This window comes from Anguilla anguilla, chromosome 18, assembly GCF_013347855.1.
Source record: "Anguilla anguilla isolate fAngAng1 chromosome 18, fAngAng1.pri, whole genome shotgun sequence".
Lineage (NCBI taxonomy): Eukaryota > Metazoa > Chordata > Actinopteri > Anguilliformes > Anguillidae > Anguilla > Anguilla anguilla.
Genome location: NC_049218.1, coordinates 10,608,388 through 10,625,123, shown reverse-complemented (window position 1 = coordinate 10,625,123; position 16,736 = coordinate 10,608,388). Strand labels below are relative to the sequence as shown.

Sequence of the window (16,736 nt, the reverse complement as noted above, 5' to 3'; positions counted from 1 at the left end):
CTGAGAGGTCACTCGCCCGCAGGCCCTTCTGGCCAATCATCAAGGCTGTCTATCCTTCCAGTTTGTTTGATTTTCCAATCATTCAGTGTGTGTCTCATCTGCATGCATTACATCATCACAGGGCTATGAGACCAGCAGCACTGCAGCCCAAACAACCATCCTCTACAACACCATTTTAATCAAAATGTTATTAATAAAAATTCAATGTAGCCTTACATTTACCAGCATATATTTTGTCTTAATATGTTGCTTTTTCAATGTGTTAACAATTTACAACTCTACTGTGTACTTCATTTAAGAATGGCTTGGCAAATTACATTACTGAATAACTGAATGTCTTAGTTACAATTTGATTTAGATATGTTTTACTTTTATTTAGAAAACTGTTGTAAATATGTGCTTGTGTGTTTCTGTGTGCTTGTGCGTATGGGATAAATAGAGTGGGGGTCTGTTTGTAGTCTAATATCTCTAGATCTGTGTGTGTGTGTGTGCGCGCGTGTGAGCGTGCACGTGCGTGTGTGTGCATGTGATAAAGAGACAGTGGGGGTTCGTATTGCAGACTAATATCTCTGGATGTGTGTGTGCATGTATATCAGAGGATGAACAGCGGGAGAAGTCTCTGTCCCATCACACCATCCAGCAGCTGATCCTAGAAAAGGACCAGGCTCTGGCTGACCTCAACTCAGTGGAGAAGTCTCTGGCGGACCTGTTTCGCCGATATGAGAAGATGAAGGATGTCCTGGAGGGCTTCCGTAAGGTGAGCTGTCTATATACGCCTGTGTATGTGCTTATATTCACCTTTACCTGCACCGAGCTGTCCACACACTCCTGTATCTGTCCTCAGCCCTTATCCGTATGACCCATCTCTACCCCCCCCCCCCCCCCCCCCCCATCCAGAATGAGGAGGTTCTGAAGAAGTGCGCGCAGGAGTACCTGTCCCGAGTGCGTAAGGAGGAGCAGCGATACCAGGCCCTGAAGATCCACGCCGAGGAGAAACTGGACAAGTGAGGATCGCCCTTCTCCCTTCCCTGCCCGAAACCGCACACGCCCACGCTCACTCTGCCCAAAACCGCACACACACTCCCACGCTCACTCTGCCCAAAATCGCACCCTCACACATTCACTCTGCCAAAAATCGCACCCTCACACACTCATTCCACTGTCTGCAAGAGCAGATATCTCCCTGGGTTTCATCTGAACAGTTTAGCATATGTTAAATCAGCAAATTAGAAGGCCTATTTCAGAAATAAATGTCAAAGCCTTCCCAGCTTATTCGGGTATGTGATAGCATGTCCAGCAGGGAAATTCAGCGGGTGGTCTGGAGGGTAAATGGGGTCCAACAAAAAAGCATTATTCAGATTCCACAAAAAATGGAGTCTGTCTAGATACGCATCTGCGCAGTGTCAGAATACCCCTCCCAGGAAGGACTGAAAAATGAGCCGCAGGCATGACTGCCCCAGAGGAGCGATGATGCTGCTTTGTGTTATTCTGCGCCACGTCTGAAACCCTCACCCGCACGCGTGCTCTTGCGGTGTCCCCCCAGGGCGAACGCAGACATTGCGCAGGTTCGAGCCAAAGCGAAGCAGGAGCAGGCCGCCTACCAGGCCAGCCTTCGCAAGGAGCAGATGAAGGTGGAGTCCCTGGAGCGTACCCTCGAGCAGAAGGTCAGTGTGTGCCTGTGTGTGTGTGGGCATGTGTGTGCATGTGTATGTGCATAAGTAAGTGCAAGTACACACACTCGCAAATAACTGGGAAGATGACATTTCTTCCATATGAGTGACTTTTTGCTGTTTGTCTGTTCCTCCCACAGAACAAAGAGATTGAGGAACTGACCAAGATCTGCGATGAACTCATCTCCAAGATGGGGAAGAGCTAGCTTGCTGTTGCTCAGCTGTTTGGCCACTCACTGGCACACCCTGCCCATTTACCCAGGAGCAAAAAGAGGTGAAGAGAGGGGGTGGAAAGAGAGGCAGGAGTCCTTTCGCTTTCTCTCCGTTTGAATATCTCCTGGACAGATGGACAGACTGCCTGATGGAGTCGGACAGGTCCCTTTTCTCTTACTCCACTGAACTTTCTTTACTGGGAGACTTGAGTATTTGAGCAGCAGCGCCTCCTACAGGAAGGGGCGATGGCTACCGGACAATGGATTCACTGTTTTTGGTTCCGGTTTGTTTTTCCTTCTTGTGTTCAATTTGTATCAAGTTTCCTGTATCAGGGGTCTTGTGTAAGATCAAGGATGAGGTCATCACAATTAATGTTGTCCTGGCAACCACTGGAGAGACAGACTGCAAACACCTGCAACATCTTCTCAACCAGGAAAAGCAACAAGTCTCATCAAAAAAGTTACAAAAATGTTCTAGACTAATCAACTCATCCATTAATTTAATCATTCATACATTCATTATAAAATTGCTATTAATTATAATGATAAACATATTAATTATAACAATTGCATGTAGTAGATGAAAGAGTATCTTCTTTTTGTAAATAAAAATTTAGGCAGATGATCAGATAGGAAGACACCAGAGTTTTTTGATATTGTATTCTGTCAGTTATTCCACAACCTTGGTGTAATTTTGTAGATATTTTTTGTGTGTTTGTTTCTTTGCTTCCATAAAGAAAGAAACAGGGAAATTTATTTTATTATTTTAATAATGATAATAATTCATTTTCTGGTTATTGTTCTGATTCTCTGATTCTGATTTGATTAATTTAATATGGATGGGTCAGGATGGAATTTTGCCCTGGGTGGAAACAGGCTTTAAAAGTGCAATAAAAGATGGCAATACAAACATTGGCACTTCTGTTCTTGCGCTCTTACACACACACACACACACACACACACACACACACTCTGTCTCTCTCTACACTACTGTCGTACACCTGTGTTGGCCTACTTAAGATCACCATAATGTAAGAAATAGCTTTAACAGAGTAAACAGAGATGCAATGTTCCTTTCCTGTGGGTCCTGAACACACAGCAGAAGTCTTGGGCTTTGCCTAGTGTTACAGCGAGTCACCACACATACTGCACGCAACACACTGACTTTGAGATGTGCCACACTAAACATCACTGTTTTGTGTGCACATAACATAACTTACCAGTGTAAGTCTTATCAGTAATTCAAACACACACAGAAAGCTGATTCAGAAACAGTTTTAGTCCTGAATGAGCAGTTTTTTTTTTTGTTCTTTTTTTTTTTTGCCCTAGCAGCAAAGCCTAGGCGCCTGATTGATTGGCCGGGCATGCCATCAGGAGCTCACCGTGCCGACCAATTTGCCTATCTCTACATCTGCTTGCCTTCCATCTAAGAGCGTCCCATTCAGCCCCGTGATTGCACACTCTATTGTGCTGATAATAGTCCTCCATTGTGGCTCATAATCTAAGATCTCCCTCTCATTTGCGACTTCTGTGAGTTTGTGCAGGTTGGAGAATGGCTGAGTCATTTCTTCTTTTGTGAAGCGAGGGTCATGGAGTGAAATGCGTGGGAGGGAACATTTCACCGACTGCTTATGCTTTACATTGACGATTATTTTATGAATCTTCAGCAAAACATATGGCGTTGTCACCCATGATTTTATAAAAGGTCAGTCAGTACCTGACAGCAGAAGCAAGATAAGTTCCCCTGTTTTTCAACTCTGAAATTTCCCATAACTTTCTTAAACTGCTGGAAAGATCCCGTGCAGAAAACAGTGAGTGCAAACATTAAGGCCCTTCAACAGTGCCCAGAAAGAAAAGCAAAAACAAAATGTCCTAGTTTTCAGTCTACCGCCCCCACTCTCTCAAGAATGTCTTGGCACAAAAGATAGATCTGGGGTACTGGGCTACTGAGCATTGTGGGAGAGAGAAGATTCTCTTTTGGATACACAAAATGATCACAACGTAACTTAAATGGCATGAAGCACACAGTATCGCATCAATGCATTGAGAATGATGTTTCCGTACAGGCTGAGTGAGTTAAGGATGAGGATTTGACCTGGTTATGGGTCAAAGGGGCAAGGGGGAGAGGCAGGGCGGGGTAGAGGGAGAGAGGAGGAGGGACGGGGCAAAGGAGTAAGGATGAGAGGTGGGGCAGGGGCGGGCCAGTGGTCATCTGTGCTGTGTGTGTCTTCCTTGGACTTGTCTCACTCGTGAGAACTATCTGAGACTGAAGTCACTGGTTCCACTGTCAGCCTGTAATCTCCTTGTCCATCCGAGCAGTGGTATTAGCCTTGCGGTTGCTTGGATTAGGATTAAAAGTTTAACAGAAAACAACCTGCTCCTCATTGCGCAAACATACGGACGATGAAGACCAGCACCATGAAAGCTGTCTACTGTTGTCTGATTCTCTGCATCCTCTTCGCTGCCCACAGTAAGTCATTTATTTTCATTTGATGAATTTCTGTTCATTTATTTGACCTGCTCTTATCTGCTGGGTCATTTTTTCTTTCTTTTCTTAATTTCTCTGTCTTTCTGCTTCCATCCATTTCCCTCCAGCTCTAAATCTCTCCCTTGCTCTTATTTCTGTCCCTCTTCTTTCTAGTTACTCTGCTTTTTCTTTCCTCCCATTTCCTGCTCCTTCCATTTTGACTTTTCTCTTCTGTCACTCAATTCTTATCTTGCCTTCTCTAATCTAGTTTATCAAAATCTGATCTTGTTCTCCATCCTTCCTCTCCTCTCTTTCTGCCACTTTCTCACTCCAGTGCATTTCATCCCTCTCTCCTTGTCATCTCTTTTTCTTCTCTCTTCACCCTGTCCCTTCCTCTCCCCCTTTCATTTCCTCTACTTAATGTTCAGTCTCTAATGTTTCTATCCATCTAACATGTGTCTGTCTCTGTTTCTTTATTTGAATCAATGTGTATTGGGCTCATTGCCTCCAGTAGTTCGCGACTTGTTAAATAAATTTCTTGACTCTATAACCATATTTGCAGTCCAAGGTATGAGAATGATATGTCAATCTGGCTCCGTGTGATTTGATCTATACTTACCCCACATCAGTAAGAAATGCCACTTATCTTTACTGATTTAATATGTAAACATTATGTACTTGTGGATGACTCGGGCAGCTTAAAAGAACATTGTGCATCATATAGCCTTCCAGTTCCCACCATGTGTTATTGATTTCTTAACTGACGAGTAATCTCGGTTTGCTAATCTCATAATAAGACTGAAACTAATGATGTTAAGAGAAGGGGAAGGGAGGGGCTTTGACTGATGGATTGGGGTCAGCTCAGCGCTGAATGTTCTGGTTATTGCCATTTACACCGACACGAAAAGCCACCGGAGGTAGATCCTGTCCGAAGAGCGCATCAAAAAATCAGCTTGATCAATCGCAAGGCTTTCTGATGTCATATATGCAGGAAGATGTGTGCGATGTCTACCCTGAAGACCAGACTCATCCTAAACATCTTCATCCAGTGCACTTTGCCACTTGACAGTTCTATCTGCTCGTGTGATCAAAGTAAAAAGACCTCCCTTGGGCCTGAGAATAGATCCAAAAGAAACGGGCATTGGTGAAAAACATCACCCCCAGACCGCTGTGCTCTTCCAGCAGAGACACCAGGGAGACAGCCCTTTGAGTTCAGGCATTTGATGCTTTAAAGCCATGTACTAAAAGGCATATTTTACAGAAATGTTTTGGGGGGAGGAAAAAATAAATAAATTTCTCAGAAACATTTCAAAAGTCTTTTTGAAATGACTACCGCACAGAAGCACTCTGGGAATATTTGTAAGAGCCCTACTGTCTGTAGGCACACACCCATGAGAAGCTGGGCACTTTTTTGAGTATATAAGTGGTGCTTGTCCTGAATCTGCTTTCTTGCCCCGAATCTGCATGCTGTGTTCCAGCATGTCAATGCTGGGATCTTCAGAGCATCTTTCCCTTGAATGCACTCCTCTGCAGAACATCCCTCCGTAGAACAAGGGAAACTGCTGCTGTGTAGGACATCCTGAGGTTGAACATTCAACGGAGAAAGATCTTGCTGTCGTATGTTCCATTCCGGTGCAGGTGCAATACTGTTCCATGGAATGTGTAGAAGGGAAGCCGAGGGGGAAAGGGAGGCTTTTTTTGAGAGAGTACTTGAGTTCGCCTCTTGTTGGAACTTTACGTTGGTTCGATATTTCAATGGTCCCAAGCAGCTTTCATGGTGAAATTAGAAGGAATGGGTCAGAGAGAGCCATGTTATGCTTATGCTGTTGACTGTTCTCATTCCAAGGTTTGGCAAGAATTAAATTCATTTTGAACTTTAGAGCCATCTCCTTCTGGTGGCTTAATTTTATATACGGAATATATCATAATATATATCATATGTACTGTCTATAAAATATATGATATTATATATTTACAAATTAAAAGCATTATGATGTGGTTCCTAGAGAAACATATTCAATTCAGCTCAGCTATGTGCTTAAACTGCCAAACTCAGGCTGATAGATTGTTATGGAACTGACTTGCTGATGAGACCAAGGGCACATATGATGACCTTGTCTCCTGGTCAAATTGATTTATTGATTGACTGATTGAAGGAAAGGATGGTATCCATCATATGTTTTCCTCCACAGCGGTGTGGCTAGTCGACGCTGTGTTTGCTGTACTGTGTGTTGTGTTGATTTAACATCTGATGTATGATGCCTCCATGTGTTAAGATACATTGTGTTAAGGGGTTGCGTTGATGTGGTGCTGGTGTCGTCACCCCTGCCATTCTCAATGGTCAGCTTAGTTTCTTTGTCATGGCCACCATTTATTGTAATTTAACATTTAATCAACCACATGATCCTACTGAAAATAGGTAATAAATAATAATCTTATTTTAATGCCTCTCTTGATTAGTCGTTATGCTTTGCAAGTATATAGCCTCTCTGCTGGTCATTTGTCTTTTCTATATTCATAATTGGTCTGTGTTGGTCACCTCCCTTGTCTAGGTTTTTGACTGGTCAGTGTTGGTCACCTGTCTTTTCCAGGTTCTTAATTAGTCCGTTTTGGTCACCTGTCTTGTCCAGGTGTTTAACCGGCCAGCATCGGTCTTCTTTTCTCAGGTAATCGCTCTTCATCTCTCTTTTCCAGGTGAGGCTCTGCAATGCTACACCTGCATGGGCGCCAATGACGAAGACTGCAACCGGCAGGGCTCCAAAACCTGCCCCAGCCACTCCGACGCCTGCGCTGTGGTCCGCGGCCACGGAAGTGAGTGTCTGTCCCAGGAGCACTCCCTCGCTCCGCCCAGTCGCCAAAAAACTGCACCAGGGGGGTCATTCTTATCTCTCATCCTAAAGCAGGGATACCCAAATCTGGCCCTCGAGGACAGCAGTACCGACGGCTTCCTCTTTTGCCTGACAGTGCATAGACCGATAATGGCACTGATTGGCCGGCGATGACACCCCTAGTGCATCAGGTTTAAATCCGTTCCTGGTTAGGGGGGAGGAATGAAAACCAGGGGTGCTACTTTGAGATTTGAATATCACTGCTCTAAACTCTGAAAACAAATAATTACACCGCTCTAGGATCAGTGCTTAGTGGACAGAGTGTATGTGCACCAAAAAAAAAACCAAAACAAAAAAAACACCTGTAATACAGTCACATGATGGTGGTGTGGTTAGTATGGACTCTTGAGGGACATCTACACATGCTGTTAGTCAGTGATAGAAACAGCAAATCAAAGTGTACCTCAGTGATTTGTTCGGATGTGACATCTGCCACAATCAGATTGGTCTTGAGTTAAGAACTGGGGACATATGGCCAGTGACGTACTTGCTGACAGAAAAGATGCTGGTTTGTGACCTCTCTCTCTCTCTCTCTCTCTCTCTCGCTCTCTCGTCCAGGTGGAGTCATGAAGTCTTGCTCCTACAAATCCTTCTGTAACCAGGCTAACACTCAGGGATACCGAGCCCCAGGGGTCAGAGCTCACTGCTGCTTCACCGATAACTGCAACGTGTCGGGCGATGCCCCGGGCTTCAGCAGCGGGCTCAACGTTCTGCTGGTCCTCCTCCCCATTTCACTACACCTGCTCTTTATTTAACCGCCCCTATTGCCCTCTCACACCCCCCCACACCATGTCATTTTACAGTCATGGATAACCTGGCTACTCAAAAAAAACCTCCTTCTGAACCTGCTGTCATCTCACATAACTACCCCCCAGACACTCCCTCCACACCTTGCTGGTGCATAGGCGATGGCCATTCCGTATCGCAAACGCGTCTGACCCGGTCACTCTAGCGCCCTCCTCTGGCTTAACAGGGCCACTCAGTTACTGGCCAAAAGAAGACTAACCTCACAGCCCGGAGCACTCGCCGTCTTCCTGCCCTCCGCCCCATTGCCTCGTCCACCCCTAAGCCCCTCATCGACCACAGAACAGGCCCCGCCCCCGCCGTGTCACTCTCCCAAGCCCAGCCGTTAAACCCATCACTGGCATTACCGCAGCCATGACGACATGTCAGCCCGTGTGACACCAGCCAGAAGCTTAACAACGTGCTGACACGTGCTGAATGTAGAGGATGTTTCGGGTTCTTAGTGCTTCCACAGTGGGTTTGCAGCCAAAAGGTGACTGTGTGGAGTGGTTGAGAAAACACTAGCTGAACGGGGGGAGGACAGATGAGATGTGTATTTAGATTCCTTCCGCAAGAAAGGCGGATGTGCTAGCACTTCCCTACCTGTTAATTAATTATCAACAGTGTCTCTCCCTCTCCGTTCTGTATATATCTATGTATTTTTAACACCAGCTGGCTTATAAGGCTAAAAAAAAAAAAGAAGAAGAACTCACAGTGCGCTTTTTAAAGTCACAAGCCTCTTAGGCTCTCTGGTCAGGTGCTCGAGGCCACGCTAATCCGGCCCTCCTAGAAGCCGTTTAAAGATTTATGAGGTTTCTACTGGAACTCACCCCACAGCCGCAGGCTCCAGGATGCACTGCATGCCAAACACGCGCGGGAGAAAGGGAGAGGGGGTCAGAGAGAAAGACAGGTGGTGCAAAGGTATGGTTTCTCACAGGACGCTGTTGTGTGTTTAGGACTCAACACTTGCAAATACAAAGGTGACAGGCTGTAAATAAATAAGTAAGTAAATAAATAAATAAATAAATAACTAAAAGATGAGTGAATAAGAATAAGTGGAAGGAACGTAGGAAGACGTACTCTCTTTAAAGTGACAAAAAATAAAGTGCACCAAAGGCTGAGGCTGCAGGGATTTTTGTACAACACATCCTTTGTTTATTTCCTTTCAGAGCTTTTTGTTATTTTTCCTAGACTCCTCAGGAAAAAGATTAGAAATCGATGAGAAATTGATTACCGAGTAATTAACCAGAGATGTATCAATATTTTTAAAAAACCTCTTTCTGCCACATAATGTTCTCTTTAGTCCAATGTAAATATAACCAATAAAAAATAGCATCTTTTTTCCGTATTTCTTGTGTCCTTCATATGTTTCAGTGAAAGAGGAGAGAGCATTGATGTACTGTATGGAGATTAGACGGAGAAATGCTGCAGCATCACAGTAACACCATGTTACAGTAATGTTGAAGCCATGCGATGACGTTGGCACTATGCTGCAGAATGGTTCTGGATGGCCACTGGATGTTCTAACATGATACCACACATAGTTTGAAAAGTCAGACAAGCATCACAAATACACCAGCCATCGGAACACCATTTGCTCATAGTTCTGACAATACAATGTAGGTTTTTGGTCAGGTCCTGCTGACTACATAACTTTCCCACTGTTCTTCCACCATTTGTTATGTTTCACATTTGTTATGACTACACAGTGGCTCTCAGTATTGAGATTACGTTCTTTGTTAGATGACTGATGTTTGTTGGGGCTCAGAACCCTTCCAATGCAAAGGAACGCGTTCCTGAATTGTCATGTACAGTGTAGGCTTAAATTGTCATTGTGTGAAAGCCACATAGAACTCATTGAAATATATCCCTAAATTAAAAAATGGAAATACCTTGGAACGTCTGTCCGTGATGACTGTAAGAAAGGTGCTTTTAGAGGTGTCCAGATGTGTTTCTGTTTAACAGGTGCTCTGCGCTGCCGTCACCTCTGCTGTGGTAAAAAAAAAAAAAAAAAAAAGCATTATATATCACCTCAGTGTTATATTTTTTTACAAGATCCTCACAGTATGCTCAGGTCAATAAGACACCTGACGGAATGGAATGGACGGACACCCAATGGAACTCAGAAGAACGAGTGAGGTAATGGCTAAGAAAAAAAAAAGGGTGCACTCAAAAAGTAGCAAATCGTATGCTGTCATCGCACGTGAGGATCACAGAATGAAAGCCAAAGCTTGGGCGAAGCCTGTGTCAAGGAAGTGTTGGAAAGGCATACCGTCAGCAACACCCTATTTATATTTAACAATGAAATACCCAATCCTGTTCCTGGAGATCTACCATCCTGTAGGTTTTCATTCCAAACCTAATTTGGCAAACCTGATTCTACTAATTAGCAGCTCAATGACACATCTAGCTGTTGAATGAGGTGTGTTTTGTTTGGGCTGGAGTGAAAACCCATGACACCTGCTGCAGTTTTCAAAATGCACTCATGTAGTAACAGTGACCACTAGAGGGTCACAGATATCAGCTTTTCAGTGGGGTTTGTCAGGGAGGACTGAATGGGTGGTGATGGACTAATCCACCACAGTTAAATCTATCTACTTTCATGACATTCTCTAAAATGCAGTTTGTTAATCACAACCACATTTTCTGATGGGAAATTTGTACAGTTGTACAGGTCAATATTCAATATTTCATTTCCTCAGATACAATCATTTATTTGTTCTTATCTTTTTTCTCGCATCCTTACTCATGCGTATTGTGACACAAGAGCATTTATCAGATGAAGAGTTTTTGTAGACCACAGTCTATGTCAGTGGTAACTAACACTGTTCCTGGAGATCTACCATCCTGTAGGTTTTCATTTCAACCCTAATTTGGCACACCTGACTCTACTAATTAGCAGCTCAACACGATATCTAGCTGTTGAATAGGTGTCCTTTGTTAGGGTTAGATTGAAGACCTACAGGATGGTAGATCTCCAGGAACAGGGTTGGTAACCACTGTTGAGTCAATGCGACTAATTGTTACGGAGGTCTCAATTTATTGCAACACAACAAATCACCACACAGTGGCAGTACAACCCAATATTTACAAGAACACGACTGGTGTCCTGGATGACATAAATCTGCAGCATGTCTTATTTTTCCATTTCGAAATGAGAGGAAATAAAACTTTTCTCTCAGCCTTCAAGACACAGCTACCATCCTCCATTCACCCAAAGCATAAGGAGACATACACAAAACACGGTCGGTGTGAATTGGCAGTGATTGGTTGCAGGACTGGCGCTATAATTGGTATTAATAATTATTTATGAACTGCAAACACATTACGTCCCATTTTTGTCAGGCCATCAGATACCTATACGCGAAAGCAAGTCTTATTGACTGCATTACTCAAATTATACCAAAGGAATTCACGGGTGAATTTGAAATTAAAGTAATAATTCACAGGACAGTAATATTTCACAGGATCGAATCTTCACAGTTTTGTATTTTTTATTTTTTTAATATTTATTTGCCGCTGGCCAAACAAAAACATTTGCAACAGATTAATTTACTTGTAAGGCATGTTCCATGTGTTTTGGGGATATCCGAATGGCGTATTTATTTTTCATTTATTTTGCATGGGCTTAAAGTGAAAGCTACAGTAGTGACCTGTGGGACGGTGTCTGACAGAGGAGCAGGCTAAAGTGACTGAGGGTGGGGGTGGAGGAGGATCAAAAAGCAGGGAGTCTGGTGAGAGTTACTTCAGCTCAGCCAGTCCCTCACACTGCGGTAAGCTCAGCTTGCGTTGAGAGTAATTACTTGCATTCTGCCTCAAGTGAATCATTTGCTCTTCCTTTTCATCTCCCCACCTCTGTTTTGCAGTCTCTGTCATCCTTATTCTTCCTGTTATTCTCTCCCCTCTCTCTCTCTCTCTCTCTCTCTTTCTCGCTCTCTCGCTCTCCCTTCATCCCTCCCTCACTGAAGTGTGAGACTGTGAACACAGTGCCCCAGTGAGGGATAGAGTTTGACCCCAAACTGTGAAGCACAAGGGCTGTTCCGTCGGCCCCGCGCCGGGCCGCTCCATGGCGCCGACGGGCGCGCCGCTACCCGTAGAATGGGCACACGTCACTCCTCATCAGCATTATTTGGTTTGTCTTTCCCTCTAATTAGGATGCAGAGGGGCGGGGTCCCTGGCTCTGAAAAGGGGGTGCGAACATCAAAGCAAGAGGTGCTTCGTGTCAAAACTGTTCTTTGATTGACAACTTGGATTTTCAGAGGTAGGTTCATTTTGCTTTTTGCAGGTGGAGGGCACTCGGTAATGCAATGTGATAAACAGGAAATGACATCACTGAGGGTAGAAAGAAAGGATAAGTGCCTCCCCAAAAAATCTCAAGGACCTCAAGTTTTAATCAACAAATTCTTTTTTAAAAACCAAAAGACATGGTTATTACACTTCTCTGTTGCAGAGGTAGAGAATGAGTGAGTTGATGACATAGTGTGTTGGTAAATATAGGAGTGAATGAATGACTGAGTATAAGAATGGACGAGTGATTGCGTTTGTAGATAATATTGTACACTGCGTGGTGGCATATGAAAAATATGTAACCTTTAAGCTGAGTTTTTAAGATTCATTTTCCTGAAAGCAAGGTTCAGGTAGAGAAGCATGTCCTGTTTTCACCTTGAGTTTTAACTTGTAACCCAGTAAAAGTAATATCAATTCTGAAAGAACATCATGAAAGAAAATCAATGGCAGGTCAAGAAAGTTAGCCACTGACTTCACAACGAACAGAGCCACTGACCTCACAAAGAACAGAGCCACTGACAATGAACTGGGCACACTCATAAAGAGGAATAGCCAGGTATTTCATACGGAGAGATTAATCGGAAATGTTTTTCAATGTTTTTTTTTTTTTTAAATGCCTCTGTAGAAGTCTCTGCTTTTGTATGTCAGTTTTTTTAAGCTGTAGGCCTTCAATTATGACTTTTAAAAGTCACTGCAACAAGTCCAATAACCTGAACTAAATGTAAAAACAACACCCATCATGTGCAGACACCATACGCTTTTTCCCGTCCTTGCGATGGAGAGCAGGCTGGGGGGGGGGGGGGGGGGGGGGGGACTTCAGCATGTGAGGCGAAGGCCGTCTGCGAGAGGGCCTGGCTGCCCAGCTGGGTTCACCCACCGGTCACCAGTTCTGGGGTCTTTGGGTCTCAACTCTTTTTGAAAAAGATCCGTGAAGCAGAATTAAAGTGATCCACCTCCGGACCCCGCTCTCCGGGCCAGGGAAGCAGGACGGGGGAAGTGGGGGGGGGGGGGGGGGAGAAAGAGGGGGAGAGGGAGAATTGTGTGTAATCAGCGCACTGTCAAGCCTCAGCCACTTTGAAATGTAACTAAGTGGTCTGAACTGTGGGGGCCTGTTAGGGTACAGGCAGGGGACAGGGGCACTCGAGGGGTGGGGTAAAACCCAGAGAGCGAAATGAAGGAGAGAGAGAGAGAGAGAGAGAGCGAGAGAGAGAGGGAGAGGGAGAGAGAGAGAGGGAGAGAGAGAGAGAGAGAGAGGGAGGGAGACAGAGGGAGAGATAGAGAGAGAGGAAAGGAGAGAAAGAGGGACAGAGAGAGAGAGTGAGAGAGAGAGGGAGAGGGAGGGGGGAGAGGAGGGAGGGAGGGAGGGGGAGAGAGAGAGAGAGAGAGAGACAAACTACATGGAAATAGCAAGGAAGAGTGAGACTAATTCAGACAGCACGAACACCCACTACGACCAGCTTCAGGACAGCACCAGACAATTTTTTAACAATTAAGACAAATAATTGGGTTGAGTCTGGGCCACAACCCAATTATAAAACAACAGGAAAGAAAGCACTATCACCTTTGTACACAAGCACTAAAAGAACCTATGCATGCTATCTGTCCCTAGATTGTATACTATTTTTATAACAAAAAACAACTGACAAAAAATAATAATACCAAATGACAAAGAGCTTTAAATTCATAGTTATCAAAATGCGAAGGATTTCATTTCTTTACCTTCTATATCTTTTTAATTTTTCAGTAAGCTTATAATTTGAGAAACCGGGAAGGAGCCAGATAAATATGAGCAGAGAAAGAGATTTTACAAGAAACAGTAACTAATACTAGGGAGATATTAACAATAATGAAATAAGCATTTAGATTCCATTATGATAACAACAGTAATGCATGGGACACTATAGTGCGCACTTTAATTGTATTTTAAATGTAAAAATAGCATCATTATTAGAGCACTATTTGGAATACAGAAATTACAGTGCCACTGTTTTGTTTATTTTGTTTTCACACAGAGGAGAAGGATCTATTATTCTCAAAATGTATGAAAGTCCCAGATAATACTCAATGACTCTTCCATATGTGTGAAACATCAGTATATTAAGTGCCATTTAATCTGTGGCATTTTTGCACTGATCGCACTGTATTTTACCAACACCTGCAACTAACTTGTAGTTATGGTGAAAAAAAAACCCAAAAAAGAAAAAAACCCAGTAACCTCAATTCAACCTTTAAATTCAATGTCTGGCAGGCATATGGATTTAGGAGTCATGGGTTTTGTGAAAATGAAAGACCTCGTGCTGAAAGTTCAGTGGAACCACGGCCTCAAACGCTGGCAGAAGAAGCTTAGAAATAAGCCCACTGCAAATGTACCTGACAAAATCAATCTACTCCACGGCACCGCCCTCCTTCCCCAGCCTCAAAGCAGGAGAAGGGGCTTAGCACTGGAGCAGATCCATCAGACTGTTTAGAAGGAATTATCCTTCAAAGAGCTTTATTAGGTCAATATATGTATGATGCATGAACATATTTATCATTTTAGTATGGAGGTTACAGCCTTTGATTTTGCAAATTAATCTTTATGCCCTTGGATATTTGATTTACCCACCTGAAGCCTGTTGGCTGAATTAGGTGCCCTTGCACTGGATGTATGGTTATCTGTATGTGTGTGTGTGTGTGTGTGTGTACATGTGTATACATGTGTATGTGTATAACATATGTGTGTGTCTGCGTGTGTCTTTGTTGTGCACAGGTGTGCATTGCATGTGCGTATTCTTAAAAGTTTCTGACATTGCAAATAAAGACAAATTAAACCTGCAAAACAGCCTCACACCAGCAAAAGAAAGATGGTGCAGGAGGTGAGTCGCTATGGGGTGGAGGGGAGTTCAGAGCCAAAACCACACAGTAACCCGCGTACCCTCGGAGTGGGCCAGACCCACCCAGCCATGCCGTGCAACTGGGATAATTAGTTTTGGAAGCGAATATCAACTGATATAATTGAGCATTCTCCCCTAATGAAGATCCGCACTGTTGTCACTGGCAAGGCGCTAATTGAAGAGAGAGGGAGAGGGGGTGAGTGTTGGGGGATGAGGGGGATTTGGGGGAGGGGGGGTGGGGGTTTGGGGTCCAGGGGGGCCAACTTGTCCTTTTTTTCAAGAGCGGGTGAAGTTCACCAACCATCTTTTTTGTCATTTCTTTCTTGGAAGCTGAGGACGAGTTATTGCTGTTTCCTGTATAAGGATGTTTCTTTATCTTTGTCTCGAGGACTTGGTCTGAACTTGGTCAGGAGTAGGAAAGCAAGAAGATTTGAGAGCATGAGGGAGGTGTGGAGAGAAAGCAGAGCAAGGGAGACAGAGAGGGGGTAAATTTTGGGGTCGGGGCCTCGTGGGGCGGAGGGGAGGTGGGATTTGAGGGGGAGCACAGGTCGTGTTGGGGGTTTCAATCGAAGGACGCAGAGGGTTGAGGATAAGGGGACTACCGGGAGGGGGAGAGGGAAATCAGTTGGGGAATAATAGGAAAGCAAATTGGTTTTGACAAGTGAGGAGAAGTGGAAGTAATTCACTCTTTTTAAAAGAGGAGAAGAGGGCAAATACAGGAATACCATGAGATAAAAAAGGGAACCAGTTCGGGAGGCGGAGCTGAGAGAGAGTGTGCAGTAAGTGTTGAATTGGCTCTGGGGATAGGGCTCCTAGTTACGCCAACAAGTCCCGAAAGGATTGAGGGGTGGAGTAGACTCAGTAGTCCCAATTTACACCCTCAAAGCTGTTTACATACATTTGCATTTATTTTTATCCATTTGGCAGATGCTTTTGTCCAAAACAAGCTGCTATGAGGCAATTATATTGGGTCGATAATGCAAATGACGACGGTAACCACAAGCACCCGAACAGAATAGATGTCAACTCTGTAAAAAAATGATGACGAGCACTAATCTGACTCGACCAATATACAAGTAAATGGCATTAGGTAAATTACCTCAGGCATCTGTTCATTTCAGTTGAACGGAGAAAGTTTAACTTAAATGTATGAAGGACGAATGAAGGAAATTGCCTATCGTTACTCACACTACCGTTGCTTATACTGGTGTAAACATAAGAGGAGTAAAGTCACATTTATTTAAGTCAAATGTAAGGACAAATGTAGATTTAATCCGTCGTTTACACCTAGCTTATGCCCACCTCTGAGTGCCCTCTTTAGGACCACAATGAGACTAAGGATAGCATGGTGCAGCCTTGTTTTGGCTGCAAATCTTTAAATATGTTGTTCGAAGCCAAGACACTGATGCGGGCTCATGCCAGCTTTGTGTGTAGTGTTCCTTAGGACAGATTCACACCCACAGATCTATCCGCAGGCAGGACACAGGCTTTATCCACCTCCATATAAGGGATTCATGGTCACAAATCCTGGAAGTGTCCACCTAGCAAACCAAAGG

The 16,736-nt window shown here is 44.0% G+C and overlaps 2 protein-coding genes across 14 annotated transcripts in view; both read left to right on the top strand.

The window, feature by feature from the left end:
- Window positions 1–2,792, top strand: part of tacc2 (transforming, acidic coiled-coil containing protein 2) — a 77,849-nt gene extending 75,057 nt beyond the window's left edge. For all 13 annotated transcript variants that reach the window (XM_035400725.1, XM_035400715.1, XM_035400719.1 and 10 more), the window contains 4 exons: window positions 597–757; window positions 898–1,004; window positions 1,544–1,664; window positions 1,811–2,792. In XM_035400725.1, coding sequence (XP_035256616.1) covers window positions 597–757; window positions 898–1,004; window positions 1,544–1,664; window positions 1,811–1,876 — 455 coding nt within the window. In that variant the 3' untranslated portion in view covers window positions 1,877–2,792. The remainder of the gene's footprint in view (window positions 1–596; window positions 758–897; window positions 1,005–1,543; window positions 1,665–1,810) is intronic.
- A 1,302-nt stretch (window positions 2,793–4,094) lies between these two features.
- ly6pge (lymphocyte antigen 6 family member pge) lies at window positions 4,095–9,361 on the top strand. The gene is made up of 3 exons (XM_035399806.1): window positions 4,095–4,352; window positions 7,044–7,160; window positions 7,796–9,361. Exons 1-3 carry the CDS (start codon window positions 4,286–4,288, stop codon window positions 7,990–7,992), a joined length of 381 nt encoding a protein of 126 aa, XP_035255697.1. The 5' UTR covers window positions 4,095–4,285; the 3' UTR covers window positions 7,993–9,361.
- The last annotated feature ends 7,375 nt before the right edge of the window (window positions 9,362–16,736 follow it).

What these genes read in the sequence shown, in the direction of transcription:
- ly6pge (XM_035399806.1), top strand. Translation starts at nt 4,286, where the DNA reads ATGAAGACCAGCACCATGAAAGCTGTCTACTGTTGTCTGATTCTCTGC. An exon ending in CATCCTCTTCGCTGCCCACA is followed by an intron (nt 4,353 to 7,043) that starts GTAAGTCATTTA and finishes TCTCTTTTCCAG; the next exon opens with GTGAGGCTCTGCAATGCTAC. An exon ending in TGTGGTCCGCGGCCACGGAA is followed by an intron (nt 7,161 to 7,795) that starts GTGAGTGTCTGT and finishes TCTCTCGTCCAG; the next exon opens with GTGGAGTCATGAAGTCTTGC.